Source organism: Scatophagus argus, chromosome 1 (genome assembly GCF_020382885.2).
Source record: "Scatophagus argus isolate fScaArg1 chromosome 1, fScaArg1.pri, whole genome shotgun sequence".
NCBI classification, from domain to species: Eukaryota; Metazoa; Chordata; class Actinopteri; family Scatophagidae; genus Scatophagus; species Scatophagus argus.
The window spans coordinates 7,142,400-7,162,545 of record NC_058493.1 but is presented as its reverse complement, the minus strand read 5'-3'; the positions used below and the strand labels follow the sequence as shown (position 1 = coordinate 7,162,545).

The following is a 20,146-nucleotide window of genomic DNA, read 5'->3' as shown; positions in this document are numbered from 1 at the left end:
TTTATGGTGTGATAATACAACCCCTCTCTTTCATATGAAGTGCACATTGTGGTTGCTAAGGCTACCAGCATCTGTCTCCCACATGCAGGGATGCTGTGGATCTTTAACTGGGTTTAATGAGTGGGGGAAGGCAACACTGCTTTTACCTCAGTCAGCACTTCAAACACATCTGTATCTGTGGAAGCCATGCTGCTTTCAAGTTCACATTCTCATTAATAAACTGACTAAACCACTGGCTCTCCCTGATTTACTCCTACATCTTGTGAGAAATAAACACAGTTTATACAAGTACAAAATATTAGAGAAAATTCTTTGTCATTTTTGGTAATGATTTCCAACTTCTGTTTGGAGTCTTTTACAACATTATTACGTATGTAACCAAATGCAAGTTTAATGGTTATTTAAGACCCCTTTTACAAGATTTTCCTATTATAATATGTCAACTGGAATCATCAAAAACACAACCAGTATTGTCAAACAGCTCATGGAGCTAGCTTTAGCTTAAGCTCAGTTTAAAAAGCTTAACTTTAGCTTAATTAGTTGGCAAATTATAGGTGAAAAAACATTTCAGCAGGGAAAATAAACCATCACCGGTGAGAAACAAGAGATCTGCTTTTGCTTCGCTGTCTGAAATCAAGCACTAACAGCTTCAAAAGTTACAAAGAATTTAAAAAGTAAATTTCCCACTATTATCAAACCCACTATTATAAAACATATTACAACTACAAACGTCTATGTGCCATATGTTGCAGCACAGTCATCAATGTAAATGATTGTACTATGTGGAAGATGTGACTTCATGAAGCTCCTGGCAATCCTGGCACATTTATTCTGTACTTTTCCCTCAGATTTCACTTCTGGCTCCAATATAACAGGAACACTAACTAGAAGAGTGACCATGGATTTTAACCACAAATAGAAACACAAGTTCTGGTATTTTCAATAGTAATCACTCAGCTTTCCACTTTCCACAACACAGCATTTCATGAAATCATAGCAACATGTGTCAAACCAAAATGGGAACACAGACTAGCAGGGATCATTTACGGTAACACAGGACAAGATGAGCTGAGGACAAAACAATGGCAGTTGTGGTTCCAACAAAATTGCAGTATAGTTCTGCTTGTTCCTTTTTAAATCTGTAAATAAACAAGCTTCCCAAACTTAACTTAGTATTGAATTTTCCATATTGCAGGACTCTTTGAGTGGCAAAATAAAAATCTGTTACATGTTATATCATATCCACAGGATATCCTGCAACATGCAAGTAATAGTATTGGTAACTGAGTGGTAAAGAGAGATGTAGGCATGAGTGGCAGGACCTTTGATCCCAGCAGTAAAAAGAGGTCTCATCCACACCACTAACTGCCCTCGCAACCCACGGTGAAGAGCACAGCGTCTTCGTTAAGGCTCCCGTGCTTGTAAAACACTCAGAAATAGCACTGAGCATGTCGAATCTACAGCCATAAAAAAAGCATAGGGTTTCACCTGACATCACTGCTCTGATTCTGGTTCACTGTTTGAGGAGCAGGGTGACAGGATGGACTCCGCAGAGCATTTATACTGCCAAGTAATGAGTTTCACCGCAGGGAACATCCACAAAAAGACACAGATTGATGACACGACAAACACCAGAACTTTCAGCATTTCGTGTAATTAATGTAAGTGTAAAATGATCAAAGTGAACATTTCTATGGGCACTTTGACATGGGCTGCGCTGTGATTGTGACAAAAATAAGTCCCAGGATTGTTACTTTAACCCTAGGTCTTCTTTAAACAGCTCCAAAATCGTACTTGTAAAAAAAAAAATTTTTGCCAGTTTTTGATCATTTCTGTAAGTTGTCATTTTTATTAAATTCATTGCAAAGTTTCTGCTGAAAAGCGTTTATAAAAATTGTGCTTCAATAAGGCCAGAATAAAAGATGAAACATATTTTAAGCAAAAAATAGGCATTACTGAATAAATAGTCTTAGAATTCTGAAGACCCCTCTGATAATGAGAAGCCACATGGAACAAGATGCAACACAGTCATTCTTCTGTCAGCTTGTTGAAACTAGTCGTGAGGTTGGACCTCACAGGATAGGGCATGGACACTACATTGCTAAGCTGTTCTTTATGTATGATGAATATCTACTGTCTGGACTTCCAATGCCAGTCTGCCAATTTGATTTCCGTGAAGACACAACCAGTCTTATTCAATCTGACATCCAATCTGATTCAATTATAACATCCAAGTATGTTGTCATAAGTGTAAATGAATCCACATTTTGAGCATTGACAGATTTCAACATTTCTATAAACTTGATAGCTGTGTAGTTTAGAGTCATATAAAACTGGCACAGACATTCTCATTAAGACCTTGGCACTTCACAAGTTTGCATTCACAACTTCAGCCAGCTCACACCAGCCTCATTAATCACAGGTGATCTAAAGCTATCTTAGCTGAGCCACAAGCAGCCACAGGCTAATTCAGGCTGGTAGTCTATCCCTAATAGAGTTCCAAGTACATGTTTATAGTCCCAAGACAGGTCTGACTCTCCAATTCTTCCACTAGCAGGGAAATCTAATCCCACAAGTAGCTCGTGAATGTGCTGTGGAAAAATAAACCTCTCAGAGAGCAAGCAGAGCCACAGTGAAAACAGCCATACTGTAAATACTCGTACTCAGTAGATGGACCACAGGATCATGGGATCACTCTGACAGTCAGAGTGACACTGTCCAATGTCGTTTACAAGCACTAGCAACTGGTTGGCGATGAGTACCAACCTTGCTTGCAGCTACATCTGAGAATTTAGATGTCTTTATCAAGTCAAATCATCAAGTTCAATAAATTCTCTCTCTGTGACGTGCACGTGACAGCCGCTTCTAAAAGCTCACTGCAGAAGGTCCAAAACAAACCTTCACTGGGCAATGCATTGTGCGATGCACCTCTTACAGCCAGAGTGTGAGCATCAATGGGATTCCCCACTTTCTCCCAGGTTCCTCTAGGACCCAGCAGAGGTGCAGCGGATCCTACCTGTGACCGCGGCTTCCCCTGCACACGCATGTGGAGGCAGACGAGCAGCAGAAGAGCCAGTCCTGACAGCATTCTCTCATGTGGCCACAGTAATGTTCAACCAGTCACACACTAAGGCTTCCACGCGAATCCAGTGGCTGCCCCTGTCAGCCTCTTCCTTGCTCCTGTAGCTATGAGAATGCCAAAAAAACCTTCTCACTACTGAGTTGATCTCTACAAGCTCCCCTTGTAAACTGAGCTGGGGGAGGTGCGGCTAAAGGAGGTAGAGGGGATTGGGGCTTTTTTAGAGGAGGGAGAGTGAGAGGTAGAAAATGAATAGCAGGGGGAGAGAGGTGGGAGGGAGAGGAGGCAGAGAAAGGAGTGTGGCAGCTACTGCTGACAGTAAATTGGAACCCAGAGAGGAAGTTTGGGGGAATATTTTCAATGTGACAGAAAAAGTAAGAGAGGAAGGAAATTCTTGCGGGGTTGAAATGAATGTGTAAGCAAAACCACCAGGGTTAAAACTGTGTGGAAATAATTGGCAGGTGGGCATGCCATCTTCAAGGGATGCCAACTAATAGAAATTACAGATTCACACACTTCCTAACATTACAACAACACAAACCACTAAAATGGGCAAAATAAAAAGGTTCCAAGCTCTCATGTAAATCCTGAGGTGAAAACTACAACAAATGAATAAAAAAAATAAATAAAATAAAAAAATTGCTGTTTCTGCTCCAAACACAGAAACAACAACCTTGCGCTCCTGAAATAATAATTACAAGCCACAATGCTACACTGGAAGCATAACTGCTGCAGCCAAAAAGACCCAGCTCTTCATATGGTTTTCCTATTGCGCCACCATTGTTTCCACGACATTAAACACTAATTTCCAGGATGTACTGAGTTAAGGAGTATGCTCTTCATCCTGGAATCTGACATATAGTTTTATTGTTTATTTGTTTCTTTTTCCTAAAGTTATATAGACAGGCTGAGCACACCCGGGAGATTGTAACTGGACTTGTTTCTACACAAAGAGACCTCCGAAAGCACAACAGCGGTGGCTTTTAATTTGTTCTGATCCACTTTGCTTCATGCACGTTTGATCCTGCCCAGTTGTTTCACAAAAAAATAATGTAGTAACTTTGGCAGTGCAAATGGGAGCCAATCACAAGGCTATGTATGAAAATGTGATTGATTGCACTGTATTTATCAAACACAAGGAGTTACATGGAAATAAAGGCCTGCCTCTAATAAAACCCAGCTTCACAAAAAGTTCTGCTATCTTCTGTAGTTGAAGTAATGGCCCTGGCCAGTATTTGAGGAAATATGATATACAATATTTACTTGTACATACAAAATAAGCATAATGCATGTACAATCTCAGCCACTGGAAAGATTTTAAAATTAATTAAAAGTATACCCCACCAGATAACAGTAATTTTCTCCATAAAAACAATTGCTAAGTTTGGGACTTTATATATTATTATTATTATACATTTATGTATTTACTCACACTTTCAGCATGTCAACTAAGCAGATATAAATTGTTGCCTTCCACCTTTCCTAATATTTTGCAACGCTGCTTCACAGAGGAAGTAGAGGCACTGAGTGCAAGGACAAGAACAGTAAGAAACAGATATCACCTGCAACTGGCTTGGCTTTTGTTGGAACGGGTGACACGAATACGCACAAGCACTACCAAGCAGCATGTACAGTATGCACAGCGAGTGGCGAAACAACAACAGTCCTTTCAGTCAACACTGCACAGCTGTGTGTGTATGTGTGTGTGTGTGTGTGTGTTTGTGTGTGTGTTGGGTTGGGGGGCTCTTTTCAGCAGCCCATCCATCACCTAACCTACCTACACACATCATCCCCTGATCCTCTGATCTGCCTCTGATCTGGACAGATCTCATTATGGAGACATAGCGCCCAGAGGTCGGGTGAGGCCAGACTGACTCTCCAGAACACTCCGGAGTCTTTGTTTCCTTCAACAAATGGGTCAACCCTGAAGCAACATTGGCTCCAGCCGCCTGGTTCCTCCAGTCTACAACCCACACACATCAGAGTCATGCTCTACAGCAGGTGGGCTCAACATTACTGTACACTGTCAGAGTCCAGGAGACAAACACTCACACAATAGCTGTATTCAGCTCCCGTTTTCATTCACTGTCACGTTTCCAGCCTGTCATGGCATTTACTGTTAGGAGAACATTTAAATCTGAAGTTCATTAGCAAAACTGTGACCTCAGACGGTTTTAGCAGATGTGGCCTCAAAGGGAAACAGTCTACCTGACAGCTGTAATGCCTCTATCATTAACCGGTCCTATGTCATTCTTCACGCATGGCATGCTCATATTGCAGGATGACAAAAGAGGATATAGGGCCCCCAAGTTGTACATTACATACTTTCAGATGTCATCAGCCACATTCACAACCTTTCACAAGTCTCTTTTGCTTTTCGATCATACTCCAACATCTCTATTCATTTTATCCACCTCTTCTAACCTATCCTTTCAAGCTGTTAACTACAGCAGTAAGTTAAAAAAAAGGTTGAAATTAGGGAGAAAAAAACGTGATGTTTGTGCATCTGGAATACATATTAATTTGCAAGGCCAGGCGTGTAGATCCCATGATTGTTTCCTTTGAGCGATGTATTTGACTGAAAAAAGGCATGAGTGGAGTGGAGGAAGGTGGGTTAATGAATAAAGCAGGTCAACACAGGATTCTGGCTGGGAGGGGCAAGGTGTGGCTGAGGGAAGCTTCTCTTTCTATTTGTCCCCTGCTTCCACCACAGAAAAACAGCTGACAGTGAGTAGCACAGCCTGCAGAAGAAATATCCAATAGTCACTGAACATCAGGGGTCTCCTCCCATCCCGAGACAAGTGCACAGGTAATGTATGTGGGGTTTGAAGGAAACACTACAGCAGCTCATCAGCGATTAGCTCCCCATCTCTTAACTTCAAACTTTATTGTCAGTATAATTTTTACATACACCAAAATTCTTCTCTGCATTTAACCCATCACTGGCTGGGCCTGTGACCCTCCAGTCACAAGGTGCTTTGCCAACCTCTAGGCAGCCCTGTGGTTTGTCTTGAACAAAAATGTGCAGATGGATACCTGTAGCACATACCAGCCATGCTGGAATAGAAAAGGGCCTTCACCAAACTGTTGTCTTGCTATGCCGAAGAATTAAGATTTCCCTTCACTGGAAGTAAGATTTTTCAGAGCCCAACCCGTGAAAAACAGCCCCATCCCAATAATTTTCATCTATATGGTGTATCCATTTAACTGCTTTCAAATTAAACTAGAATGATGCAAATTCTGTCAAAGCATGATTTTTGAGATTTTTTTTAACAGGACTTTCTGAAATTAACTTTGTGTGATAATGTTATGAATTACATAATATAAAAGCCACATACCGTGGAAGAAAAAGGAAAACTTGCTAACCTATACACCTTGGACAATTTTTCTGATTGGACTTGGATTTGCAGATCACATTCCTCACAGGGTGGAGACAGATCCGATTTTAACACCTGAACATTTAAAAGCTGACAGGTGCTCATAAAAGGTGGAATTTTGACAATCCAAGCACACACCGTTTCAAAATATATGACAGTGTCACAAAACTGTGACTGACTAACAAGACAATGAGCAAGCAGACAAGGTAAGGTCCATGTTCACTCATTTATTTCTGTGTCTAATGTCTTTGTACACCTGCTAGAGGCCTTTTGTCAACAAAACTGTTAGATGCCATCAGATAAGAGTCTAATTTACAATTTACAATGGAGTTTGACCGTGAGCTGCAGCAAACCCACAGAATAGATACGGACTATGAGTTTAAACAGATTTACACATTTACAAGCACACACATGCTGACATTGCAGACATGCATGTTAATATATTGGCATTTATAATCAATTGAGACTAATATTCTCAAACACCTACAACTGTAACTGTAGTGCAACATCCACTCAGACACACTCACACCTAAACGTCTTATCTTACTCTCAAATGACCATAAATTCCCAGCGCCCAGTGAGTGCTGACCACACACTGAGAGCTCCAGATCCCTGACATTCCAAACAAACCGATGAGGCATAAAATGTGCTCAACTGTCTCTTCAATTGACAGCCACCCAGATAGCAGCCAATCACTGTCAACAGCCGTCTGTCTGAGGAAGACCTGCGTGACCGCTGAGTCCTAAAAATAAAACTTTGTATCCGTATAGTATACCCTCATAAATCTGTCTATAAGGCAGGACACTCGGATTCACTGCTCACTGTCCTTGAAACACACATACACACACAGCAGAGATCAACCTGTTGTGTACCAGCCACCATGCTCATCTGTCCACCAGCTAGGTTTTCGCACAGAACCACATATTATTGAACACACCAGTTCACTTTGATGAAACAACACAGTTGACCATGGGGTCATAATATCATGAGTCAGCATGATGCATGATAGAAAGTGCTGGGCTAGAAAGTGTGCTGCACCTTAACAATGGAAAAGCATCATAGAATAGCAGAATAACAATAACAATTACAAATACATACATATATATATCCAATTATCTAATGAAGGTACTGGTGAAGGTATTTGTGATGGTCATTTAGACCAGGGACCAGAACAGGGATAGATAGGAAAAGTATGAAACTAATTGTGCAAGTACTTTCATTATTTCTCCTGTCAACAGCATTTGTTCTGCTGAGGCACCAGAATACAATGAGGAAATGGATGTTCAACACAGAGCTGAACACTCACACTTTCTTCTTTCTCTTTCACTCTTCCCACAATCCCCTATTGTCCTACTATGAAACTATAACCGAGCAAATGTATCAACAAAGCCGCAAAGTAATGACTGTCTCTCACACAAACACTCATTCAGTAGTTCACACAGTCTGTATATTAGAAAACAGAATACAGTGTAGCAAAGCAGGACTGTGGAGAAAATCTGATCATTATTCAAAGGAAAAGAACAAAAATACATTTCATAGTGAATGAAAAGGTCAGAAGAATGACCAGTCTGTTGGAGTCCAATCAAATGCAGACAGCTTGCTTTTTCACAGCTTGAAACAAGCCCCACTCACAAGGTTAAACACTCCCCTGTGTCCTGAAAATATACTTCATGAGCCGTAACAGAGCCCAGCAGAGGTGTGATGGTGCAGAAAAGAGTCTGACCCCTGAACCAGAGCTCTCAGGCCTACTGAAATTGCACGGGTCATGCAGAACCAGCAAGGGCCGATATGGGCTAGTAAATACCAGTAGGAGGGACCACAGGGCCCATCAAGATCCAGGAAGTTTGGGCTAAACTAAGACATCAATCTGTCATCTCCTTCACATCCTAATTTCTCAGCGACCATTTGTCTTAACTGTCCGCCAACTGGAATTCTCATATTCAAGCCCTCTTGACAGTGACAAGTGCCCTAACAAGTGTCATTAAGCAGGGTACTGTATCTCTGCTAGCTCCATGGCTGCTGCTCTATAACTAAACCTGACCTGTCACTCTCTGTGGAGGGCGGCTAGAAGAAACAACTTCTTTATTCCAGCATTTTCTGAGCATAACATAAAAAGATTGGTGGACCAACTTACTGACCTATTGTGACATCAACAGATCCACACTGCTTGCATGGCTAAAAAAATGTCAAACATTCAGAATATGAGAATATGTATATGTATATGTATTCAGAATAAGTATATAATAATTGTAATTATAATAATATACTAATTGTAAAGACATGTTTCTTCAGTCAATGCCCATCACAACTGTTACTGTACATGTCTATTAACTGAAGACAGGCTGTGCTGACATGCACTCATAATTACCTGCAGTGGGTAATGGTGGACAACACCCTTTGAGCATGCAGCTGGAATCCGTTATGACAGAGAAGGGATTAAGGTATGTCCACCAGTCTTTGCCAGGCAGGCTGTATATCAGAGCACTCATCCCGCTTTTAACAAGTCTGCCTGTGCACCTCAGCAGGGAATGCATAAAACAGATGCAGCTGTCAGAGGAGAGAAGTGAAGATTGGACTAGCATGTTGTCTGATAATTTTGGACTTGAGCCGCACTCCAGGTGTTGGGAAACAAGCCATGACAGACCAAGAGGAAGACGGTGGCTGAGACCTTGACACAGCACTGGGTCGGACATATCCTCATTCTATCTGTCTTCTTTATTAAGTCAAAATCCATACTAGAATCTGTCAGTTCAATGTTGCACTGCTTATCAGCAAGCATTAGTGCTAATGAAACCTGAATAAAAACGTTTGTGCTCTTTTCATTTTTGGCACATTTATCATCTGCCCAATTTTAACTTTGGCTTTCATAGCTGCTTTTTCCTGCTGTTTTGTGTTTCATCATCAACTGTGAAGAGCAGCAGGAAGTAGCACAAACCAGATACTGGGTCTAGAATAATGCATGCTAGGTAGATTTTCACCCTCAGCTGGGCCCACCAACGCCAGCAGAAAAGTGTGCGGTCAGTGATTGCCCTTTAAAAATACACACACCCTTCTCAAATGCTCTTCCTTGGTTGAGAGAAAAGTCACAGCTTCACAGCATAAAAGGCTCTTTCTTTCACTGTTCATTTGAAATAAGTAACCACATTTGCGGGGGTTTCAGTGCCTCTGAGCTGGCTTTTCCAACATGTTTGTATGCACATGCAATTCATAAGAAATTCCACTTTCCACTTTAAAAAAATGTTGATCTTAGAGAAAATGATTAAAGGACAGCAGCAAATCAAATATACTCAACATAACTCTAAATAAACTAAACTAAAATTTCCTATAACTTATGTATCTTATCATATCACGTCATATTACAGTTAGGCCATGTAAGAATCAGACTATATTTACAGTATTATTAGTGTATTTACAGCATATAATTATTGCTTGAGGCATCTTTTTTTACTGGAGGTTGTATCATCAAGTGTCAGATGAGTGTGATTTGCCACCCTGAACAAGAAAAATGTGCCAGGATGTTCTGATGGTTCTGATTTCTGATGTGTTTAAAACTCCAAAATTAGTTTTTTTTGGCAATGTTAGCAGCACAGCTCATGGGATGGCAAAGTCTGCCCCCCACTGATTCAAATATTTCAACAACTGATGAATGGATTGCCACGAAATTCAGCACTAGTATTCATGTCCCCCTGAATGAATTACTGTGGTGATCCTTAGAATAAATAAAATCTCAGCTCTCAGCTTGTCCACATTTTTATGAGGGTAAAGGGCACTTTTCATGATTTATGATCAAAAACCTACAAAACTGATTAGATTCCCCTCAGCCCAAAAGCAGTCACCTCGTAGCACCAACAGCATCATGCCTCTTTCACTTCACCATGTTTACACTTGTGCACAATAGAGTGCTCTGCACTCCTATTGGTCTATGTCACCAAACAACACAGTTACCTTGAAATCACCATATGTCATAATGGACTTTGTCATAATATGCCTGAAAGGTCAAAAACATATAACAAACTCTGATTTGCTGTCATACATTACGATTCATTACATGGGATAAAACGACGATGTTCCAGAACCGCATTTTTGTTTCATGATGCCCTCGGTCTTACATCATCATGACATATTATCTAGTATGTAACTGGTATTTTTCTTGTAAGGATCTTAATGATCATTAAACTAATGTACAGAGGCCACCAACTGAGAACAATGATCTGACTTCTTCTAGCATACAGGGACTGAAGACTTTGAAAACAATAACAACTAATAAATCTGTAAAAACTACAGTTTCAAAATTTCTCACAGAAACGCAAATGGTAAAAAACAGTTTGTTTTTCATTTTATGTGAACAAAAAAAGCAAACACTGACTGCCTGTCTAAACCCATTTATGTTGTGCTGAGCCACCCAATCCAGACTGTGCTACTCAGCAGTTTTAAGCAGCTCCTTGGAGCCATCTGAGACAGGACAAATCATGAAGGAAAGCAAAGCCCCAGCAGCACACACAAAAAGAGCAGAGAGTCCTGAACAGTGAGTGACTGTTTGGCTTACCTACACTCCCTTACGTTCAGGATGTAGACTGTGAGTAAGCGCAAGCACTAAAATGGAATTAAAATCCTTGACATGCCATTTAAATCTGTGTGGGCCCAATGTACACCAACATGGAAAAAACAACAGAGTAACATTAAATCTGCAATTTTCTCTTACTACCCAGCCCAGGCCTTTGGATGGACAACAGCCTGGAAAGCACATCACCAAATCCTCTGTCAATCCCACCTCAGACTGTTCAGGACAAGCGCTGAGGTGCCAACAGAGCAGGCAATTGAAGCTACAGAGATGCAAGCAATGAGATGAGGATGAAATCACACCAGAGCTCTAGGAAATAAAAACTGAAGTCACAACTTCTGTACAAACCTATTGGATACGAGTCTTAAAAGATCTTGATTTGCCTTATTAGTTTTGGTTGTAAATCCTGACACACATGAGTCACTCTAACAGGCCCGTTTGAGGGCGTCACTGCGTCACATTCAGAAATATGAGATGGGGATCTGCACCAGGGGCCAAAGGTCAAATGGACAGAACTGGGTAGTTATTCATGCAGCATGAAAGGTGCAAGAAGTATAAGGGACCACACAAACTGTGGGCCGTGTGGTAGGAGACAGTGTTTCAGCAGCAGTGCGCACCACAACAAGCACACAACTTCTATGGTTTAGCTGTATGTTAAATTAACTGCATAACTGAGTGACATTTCCCTCTAAAATAACATAACATTATGTTGTTACATTATTAATACTAATAACGTTCTTTTTGCATGCTTTCAATCACTATGCTTTGAAGGTTTAACTAGAATAAAGCCCACCTATTTTTACAATTAGCAAACTTTCATCATAATGATATTTTTCTCGAAGAAAAATGGGTCTAAAATACAAACACATTTGAATGATACTGAAAGGAAACTGGGGCGGCATGGCGGTGCAGTGATTAGCACTGTCGAGGGTTTTGAGTTCGAGTCCAGGTCTGGACCCTTCTGTGCATGTTCTCCCTGTGCCTGTCTGGGTTTTCTCTGGGTACTCCAGGTTCCTCCCACAATCCCCAAAACATGCACATTAGGTTAATTGGCGACTCTCCATTGCCCCTAAGTGTGGGCGTGTGCGTGTGTGGTTGTCTGTCTTTGTGTGTCAATCCTGTGATTGAAGGGTGACCAGTCCAGGATGTACCCCGCCTCTCCTCTGTAGTAGGTGGGGTAGGCTCCAACCCCCCCACGACCCTGTATGGATAAGCGGTATAGAAAATGGATGTTTGATATGAAACATTCCCTGATAATTTACATCTGCCTTTGAATATGTGGAACTGCCCTTTTGTCAATGGTGGAATGTAAGGACAGACATTTAGTCAAGTACTGTGCAAATCTGAGGTATACTATATAGACAAAAGTACTGGAACACCTAATGATTACACCACAGCTGCTGCTGTGGAGTTGGAAGCATAGCATTGTGCAAATGTCTTGCTATGCTGAAGCATTAAGATCTCCCTTCACTGGAAGTAAGGGGTCAAACCCAACCCCTGAAAGACAGTCCCATACCACACCTGATTTCAATAATAAAGAGGTGTGTCTTAATACTTTTGTCTATATAGTGTAATTGTACTTTACTTTGATAATTCTAACTTTATACCTATACTTTAGACTCCCCTGTATAGCAGTTCTTCAGTTAACGCCAGAATGCTAACCTGTTCACAATTAAATGGCAGCATGCTGATATTTAGCAGTTAATATTTACCACATTCACCATCTCAGTTTAACCTGAAATAACATCTGCTAATTAGCACTTAACACTAAGCACAGCTGGGGAAATGTGATTAGTTTTGCAGTTACATGGTTATACACCAAGAACTGGACAAACTGAGATTCTGTCTGAGCCAAAGAATTATCCAAGTGTTTAAAATTCATCATTTGCTGCTGGTGGCACTAGAAATAAATATACGTCTTATGAAGCTGTATGTATTTTGAATTGATTCTGAATTTATTACACTGAAGAATTTTGTCCAATTTTGATCCACTATTTATTTTGGTATTTTGACATGTTATGAGGTATCATGTTAGGTCAAGCAGAGTGCACCAAACCAGCTGACCATCAGCTGATCCAAACAGGACCAATGATGACTGACACTTCAAACAATCTGTTCGAGCTGCCAACTCCTTGTTCTTCCCTGTGGTTCCTTCCTGCTACATGCTGTTGCTGCTGTTGATGAATGGCTATGCTGCTTACTCCCACTACCGAGCCATCCTAGTTATGGTAGTTTTTGTCTATATACTTACAATGGCATCTCTTGCTTTGAGCATTATGTACCATGTATATACCATTTGTGTATTTGTATCTGCTGGGAGCCTTTACCCCTGGATGGGAGAACAGACCTTGTAGCACCAAGTATAAAGTTTATCAGTTCCCACAGTAATGTTTAATTTCAATGATGAGAGCAGGTTGATTTAAATTCCATTATCCAGATGTTTTTACATTATCTCTTGGCATGTAGCTGGGGTGGATCTCCTGCTCAAATGGCAGGACCAGCTGAAAAAATCTCAGTGGGGAGAGTGATGAGAAAAAATCTCTCCTCCCTGAAAAACTGCTGTTGAGTTTGAATCCTCAAATACTTAGCCAGGAAAGTCTAAGGCAGGAAAATAAATGTTTAACACTTTCAGATCAATGCTTTTTGTGCAATTGGTTGAATTACACTCATAAATCACAATTTAGTTTCCAATATTAATAATAATTCTCCCAATCCCTCGTGATGGAACACCATGTCGTGTGAGTTCAGAGTGGAAATGTGATCAAGGCCAGAATGAGAGATCAGAGGGCTTTCTATCTTGATTAAATCTTAATTTAGCAAAGATTGTCGCTGGATCACAGCGCATGGGAAATACACAGGGCTGACAGAGCGAGGTCAGCAAGACCAACTTGAAATGAGCTCTTTCTGCAACATATTTCTTTGAGTTAAACCCTGATCAAAAGAATGCTAAAGTGAATCCAGCACACTGAATACACAGCAAGCCATCAGCTGGCCCACACACTTTCATATCTCTAACTCTGAGCTCACAGGTTTTCATGGTGTGTATTAAGTACAAGGTCAGAAGTACAAATATGTCCTACATTGAGATCCCAGATCTCCTGCTTTAGCCCACAGAAGCAAGAAATTCCCCCTGACCTCCACTTCACTCCTCCACATCAAATACAAAGCACTGTCACTCTGGTACTGTGCTGCCCTCTGCTGGTCACGGTCATCACTACATCAGAACTACAGCCTTAAGTAAAAAGTTTGCATACTAGTCAGTAGATTTTAAACATGAAGGGGGACTAAACAAATAAAAACAAAGCTGAGCCAGCTCATGCTAAGACAAGACAAATTTTAGGTATACCTATTCACAAACACTACAGATCTGACAGAAATGGAGAATGACATAAAAGAAGGGAAGCAAAGAATTTGGCTTATGACTAAAAGCTTGCTGTGTGAAATATAAAAATGAATAAAGCTGGTAAATTGGCTGGTAAAAGACCTTGGCAGAAAACAGTCAACACAGAGAGTTGCATGATACCAGTGAAAAAGAAAACAAAACTCTCCTGGATGATTCTCTTATGGAAATAAAAATGGTTTATACAGTAGCCTACCGTACACTTTCCTGCCACACAGAGATAAGTATCATTCTGCCCACATGGCGTCCCATCAATCACCCTGTCTGATTGTCGCACGTAGAACCTGAACCCTATGGCCCGGCAGTTGAGTTCACAGCGTTGATCGCCAGGAACTGAAACGAGATGTAGGAGGTTGTGACAAATACCTGGAAATTTCAATAGCAAGTAGTGTATACAAGACAATAGGGACATATGGACATTTCTTAATACAAATCAATCTACATCTTTACACTTCATATGTTAACATTCATTTTTCTAAAATGTTTTATTGTGTAAAGGACTTTGGGCTACCTTGTTCTTGTATGAAAAGTGCTATACAAATGAATTCTGATGGACTGATTAATTGAAATTCAATACGTTATGTCACCATGTTACTAATACAATCCCTATTCTAAAAAAGGGACAATTTGTAAAATGTAAATAAAAATAAAATTTGATTTTTTTTTTACCTATACTTAATTGAATTCAGTATGAAAACAATATATTTAATGTTCAAACAATTAAAGTTTCTTAGAAACACATTTGTTACATTGTAACAAGTTGGGACAGGGGCAACAAAAACCCTGGGAAGGTTGTGGAACGAAATCAAATATACCAGTTTGGAACATTCCACAGGCAAACAGGTTCATTGGTAACAGGTGGTAGCGTCATGAATAGGTATGAAAGAGGCATCATCAAAAGCAAGAACTGGGTGAGGTTCACCTCTTTAAGGAAAACTGCACAGGCAAATAGTCCAACAGTTTAAGTACAACATTTGTCAATACATGACTGCAAGGATTTCAGGGATTTCACCACCTACAGTCTGTAATATTATCAACAGATTCTGATCTGATCTGTTGATAATTTGTTAGAATCTGGAAAAATCTCCGCACCTCAGGGGCAAAGCTGAAAACCAACACTGAATGCCCTGTGATCTTTGATCCCTCAAGCTGCACTGCCTTAAAAACTAACATAATTGTATAAAAGACATTACAGATCATCTACAAATACAAGTTAAGACTCTACCACGAAAAGTGAAAACCCAAAATCAACAACATACTGAAAGGCGGCTGTATGTGACGAGTTCACATTTCAAATAGTGTTTGGAAATCATGGATGTTGTGTCCTCTGGGCTAAAGAGGAAGGAACGTTCCAGATTCTTACCAGCACCCAGTTCAACAGCCAGCATCTGTAATGGTTTGGGGGTGCGTTTAAGCCCATGAGACGAGTAATTTGCACATCTGTGAAGGGACCATTAATGCTGAAAGGTACATGCAGGTTTTCGAGCAACAAAAGCTGCCAGCCAGACAACATCTCTGTTAGGATTCCCAAGCTTACTCCGGAAAGACAGATCCGAGTCACATTCTGCAGGTTACAACAGAGTGGCTTCGTAATAAACGGGTGCGGATACCGCATGCGCTGCAGTTCAAATGTGTCTCCCATTGAAAACAGAGTATGCGGTATATTATGAAGCACAGAATACGACAACAGATACCCCAGAATGTTTTGCAACTGAAGTCGTATATCAAACAAGAATGCACCAGAAAGCCATTTTCAGAACTTCAACAATTAGTGTCCTTGGTTTCCAAACTCTGAGTGTTGTTAAAAGAAAAGTTGATGCAACACAGCCATAAATATAGCCTATCCCTACTTTTTGGAATGTGCTGTAGACATCAAATTGTGAGTGTATGTATACAACTTGTACATTAAATATCTTCTCTTTGTACTGTATTTAATTGTATATAGGTCAAAAATGATTTCAAATTTTATTTAGGTATAACACATGTCTGCTATCTAACAGTTATATTCTATCATTTATTTAAATAAAAATAATATTTATTGTTGCTTTATGCTTCAACCACTACTTTAAAACACAGCATTAATCAGAAATAATGTTTAAGTGCCCTGAAGTAGCAGATAAATTGAGTTTACAGAAAGTGTCTGATAAGTTATGAACTACTTAATAGTACAGATTCTTAGTTCGATAAAACGAACAATAAAACGTGTCCTCAAAATGCTAAACTCTTTGATTTCAACATGAGATTCCTTATTTCATTTGATGGCACTAAACAGCAGTGAGCAACCACAAAAAATCCTGATGCCTGTTCTTTACATTTTGCTCGGGTGCTTTATCAATTAGATATACAATAAGCCCCAAAGCAAGGGATTTCTTAAACAGATGTACAAGAGTATGTTAAGCACTGTTCAAGATGGGTGTCAAATAATCCAGACTCAACCTCATATATTTACCTGAGATTATTTTAATCTTTACATCCGCGTCACCTTTCAGTCAAGGCTGCGGTACAAAGAAGAGACCTCAAAATACACATCTGCTTGACAGGATATTAATTCAGAGGCTGTTAGTTCCATTAGTGTTCCCAGAGAAAATACATTTCAGGAGGTGTTTTGACTGTTGCCTGGATACCTCAGATGAGTGAGGTCAGAGAGATCATTCATCAGCGAGTCTACAGACAGGTGACATACTGCAGTGCTTACATCACAACACACCTTAGTTCATGTAGGTCATAGGTCAGGCAGCTAAAGATGTAACTGACAGCAGAAATGGGATTAATGGTGAAATGTGTGTGTCTGTCAGTGTGTGCTGAGACTGTGCAGAGTACTTTTCAGGTTAGGATTCTGACACATGGGTAGGACCCATGTGGTTATGCATTGAATGTTGCTTCTTGAACACAATTTTACAAACAGACTGTTAAGGTTTGTCTGTTGGTTTGTTATTTGCGTCCTATTTCTTTTCACTTTTTAAACTTATATTGAGGTTTTATATGAGTTTTTTTTATAGCCATACATGTGGCATGGCTGTAGGGATGGCAAATAGGGCTGTAAGCATAATTACTTTCATTACTGACTAATAAGTCAATCATTTTCATGATTACAAATTTAATTGTTAGGTCAATGAAAAGTGAATTTATCGCAGTTCCATGGAGCCTAAAGTGATGTATTCATTTTGTTTCTTTGGTCCAACCAACAGTCTGAAACTCAAAGACTCTTTTGCTGAATTGGAACAGGAGGCTGAGCTTCAGCAATGGGCTTCTGAGTGGAGCGCTAAATCCAAAGTCCAATGAGCATATTCCAAGAAAAATAAAGAATGAAAGGGTAGCACAGCTCTAATTTCCAATCCATCCATCCATCCATTTTCTAAACTGCTTATCCTAATTTCCAATCAAAGAAGACAAAATATTCACTTTCACTTTAGTTTGTTCACATCAAGAAAAATTGTTCATTTACTCATCAAAAATGATCATTACCAAATCCAAGCATTTAAGAATTTTGAAAGCCAAATAGTTTCTGACAGCTGCTGTGCATGGTCGCCAGGTTCATCAGTAAAGACTTTGCTTTTTGAACTTCATTTAGTGTCCTATGACCTACCCTCAATGAAAGGCTCCCATTCGTACATTCTTCCCATGAAGGGTTGGTTGTTGAATGAAGAACACTGAACAGCCCTGATGTGTCTGCTGGATGGAGGACAGGCCTGAGGATGAAGCAGACACACACACACATACATATAGAGAGAGTTTATCAGATAAATCCTCTTGTAACTGCAGCAAGATCACATTTGTCATTGTCATACTCCTACGCCAGACTGACTGTTGTAACCCTGTGCTTGTAGCTCAGGCTTTCCTGCTAAAAGTAATCGGATTCCAATATTTATGAAGGCTTGCCAGTGAAACTCAACCTCAATCTCTACATCTCTCCTTTGTCTAAACAATCCCCCGGTCTGCTTTACTTTGCTTGAATATCGGTGTCATCACACACCAGAGACAATATACAGAACCAGACTCTGAATTTATTTTAATGCACAGGATGGACTCCGTAACCTCGGATCAGACAAGCAAAGCCCAGCCACAAACTTGTGCACTACAGCTGGGGTTTAACTGGTAAGGCTTCCTAAGCCAATAGCTCTAGCAGTGTTTTTCTACTTGAGTTGCCAGTAGAAAATATTTAGTTTAAGTATTAAATAGCTTTAAAATGTTTCACTCCAAAATAATGCAAAAACTGACAAATGGCCGATTCCAGATGTGCTTTATAGTGCACAGACATGTAGTTTGTACAGTAGCGTGAACCATTAATGCAGTTCATTCAATTTTGGACAACAATAGAGCTCTATGCAACAGTGAAAGAAAGGAAATGATCCACGAGAAGTGAACAAATCATCCCTGCCAGTTTTCAGTCATTACAATGGGCGTGCCAATGCTACATGATGTTCTGCAAGGCTCTGGTTTTGTATTTGACTAACCTGAATATGCCATACTCTAACTGAAAGTGATTCTGGAGATGTTTTCAGTTTCAAACCTTGTGCCAAAAACTGGACTTCTGAGATGATTTCTGTATGTGCAAGATGAGTAGAAAGGAAAAGTCTAAAGAAAGGTATTATATTTTTATCTTTTGCTCTAAGATTTTGTCTCATGGAATACTAGTAAAGCTACTCTTTTGCAAATGTGAAGAAGTCCATAACAAACCAGAACAAGAAGCAAATTCAGTAATGTAATGAATCCATTAAATACCCATGTCAAAGAATAACAACAAGTAGGTGCAGATTAACATACATCACTACTGCAGATTCTGTAGTGAGCATGCTCTCCTGTGCAGAAGGAAGTAGGCAGGGGGTTGTACGGTCTCTCTCGCTGCTGTTGTCCATATGTCTGGCTTCCTGGTTGTGTTTCTTGCTGGCCCTGGCTGGCTGAACCAGGCTGGTATAGGGGGGCCCAGACTTGGTTATTTTGGGGCTGCTGTGCCCTAGGCTGCATGTAGGGTCTGCTGTAGCGTTGGAGGTTGCTGGAGGGGTCAAGGTTGTTTGACCTGCGACCACTGTAGTCTCTGCTGGTTGGGTAGTGGGCATCAGCTGCAGCAGAGCGTCTCTGTATGTTGTGGCGAGCCGTCCCAGAGCCCTGATCTTTATCTGTCTGCAATGAAGCAACATAGGGAGCTCTCCCGTAGCCATACCTCCCCGGGATGATGTGAGTGACCCTCCTAAAGACAAAAATAGCACATAAACCAATGATTGTGTACAGATTATCACCTAGATGTCCCTGCTGCTAAAACCAAATAGGGATCATACAACACAGGCCATATTGGGATCAATATCTTTTTTAATTAGAGATGTTTTAGATAATCTTTTTCTTTTACAGAGGAAGCTATCTTGGACCTTCACCCGTATTAGGGCTTTTGAGTGTCCAGATCTCAGTAGCAGAATTCTGGGAGCTTTTGTAATTATTTGGCTCCTTAGATTCCAACTCAAACAACCTCCCATTATTCAGCTGTCAGTGTTATTTGTTTAAAGGCAAGCACAACAGGAAGGAGGTCACAATGCTGCCAAGCACAAGCCGAGCCTTTGACTCCATCCATAAAAGATTAGCTTTCTGCTGAAGGGCAGTCAGATGGCCCACAGTGATGGCTCCAAAGAGTCACTTTTAGACTAGGCTGCTCAGCATGCAGCACAGCCATACAGGCTCTTTGAGGACTTGCAGCTCTCAACAAAGACAAGAGCTGTAATGCTGAAAGAAGTTCTTCA

General features: G+C 40.4%; 1 protein-coding gene across 4 annotated transcripts in view; it reads right to left on the bottom strand.

Moving 5' to 3' along the window:
• LOC124070954 (thrombospondin type-1 domain-containing protein 4-like) overlaps positions 1-20,146 on the bottom strand; it is a 37,879-nt gene that overhangs the window by 14,233 nt on the left and 3,500 nt on the right. For 3 of the 4 annotated variants that reach the window (XM_046411370.1, XM_046411447.1, XM_046411517.1), the window contains 3 exons: positions 19,182-19,605; positions 18,004-18,106; positions 14,614-14,750 (listed from right to left, as the gene is read on the bottom strand). In XM_046411370.1, coding sequence (XP_046267326.1) covers positions 14,614-14,750; positions 18,004-18,106; positions 19,182-19,605 — 664 coding nt within the window. Of the gene's footprint in view, positions 1-3,016; positions 3,160-14,613; positions 14,751-18,003; positions 18,107-19,181; positions 19,606-20,146 lie in introns of those variants that run through there. The other variant, XM_046411598.1, reaches the window with a different exon arrangement.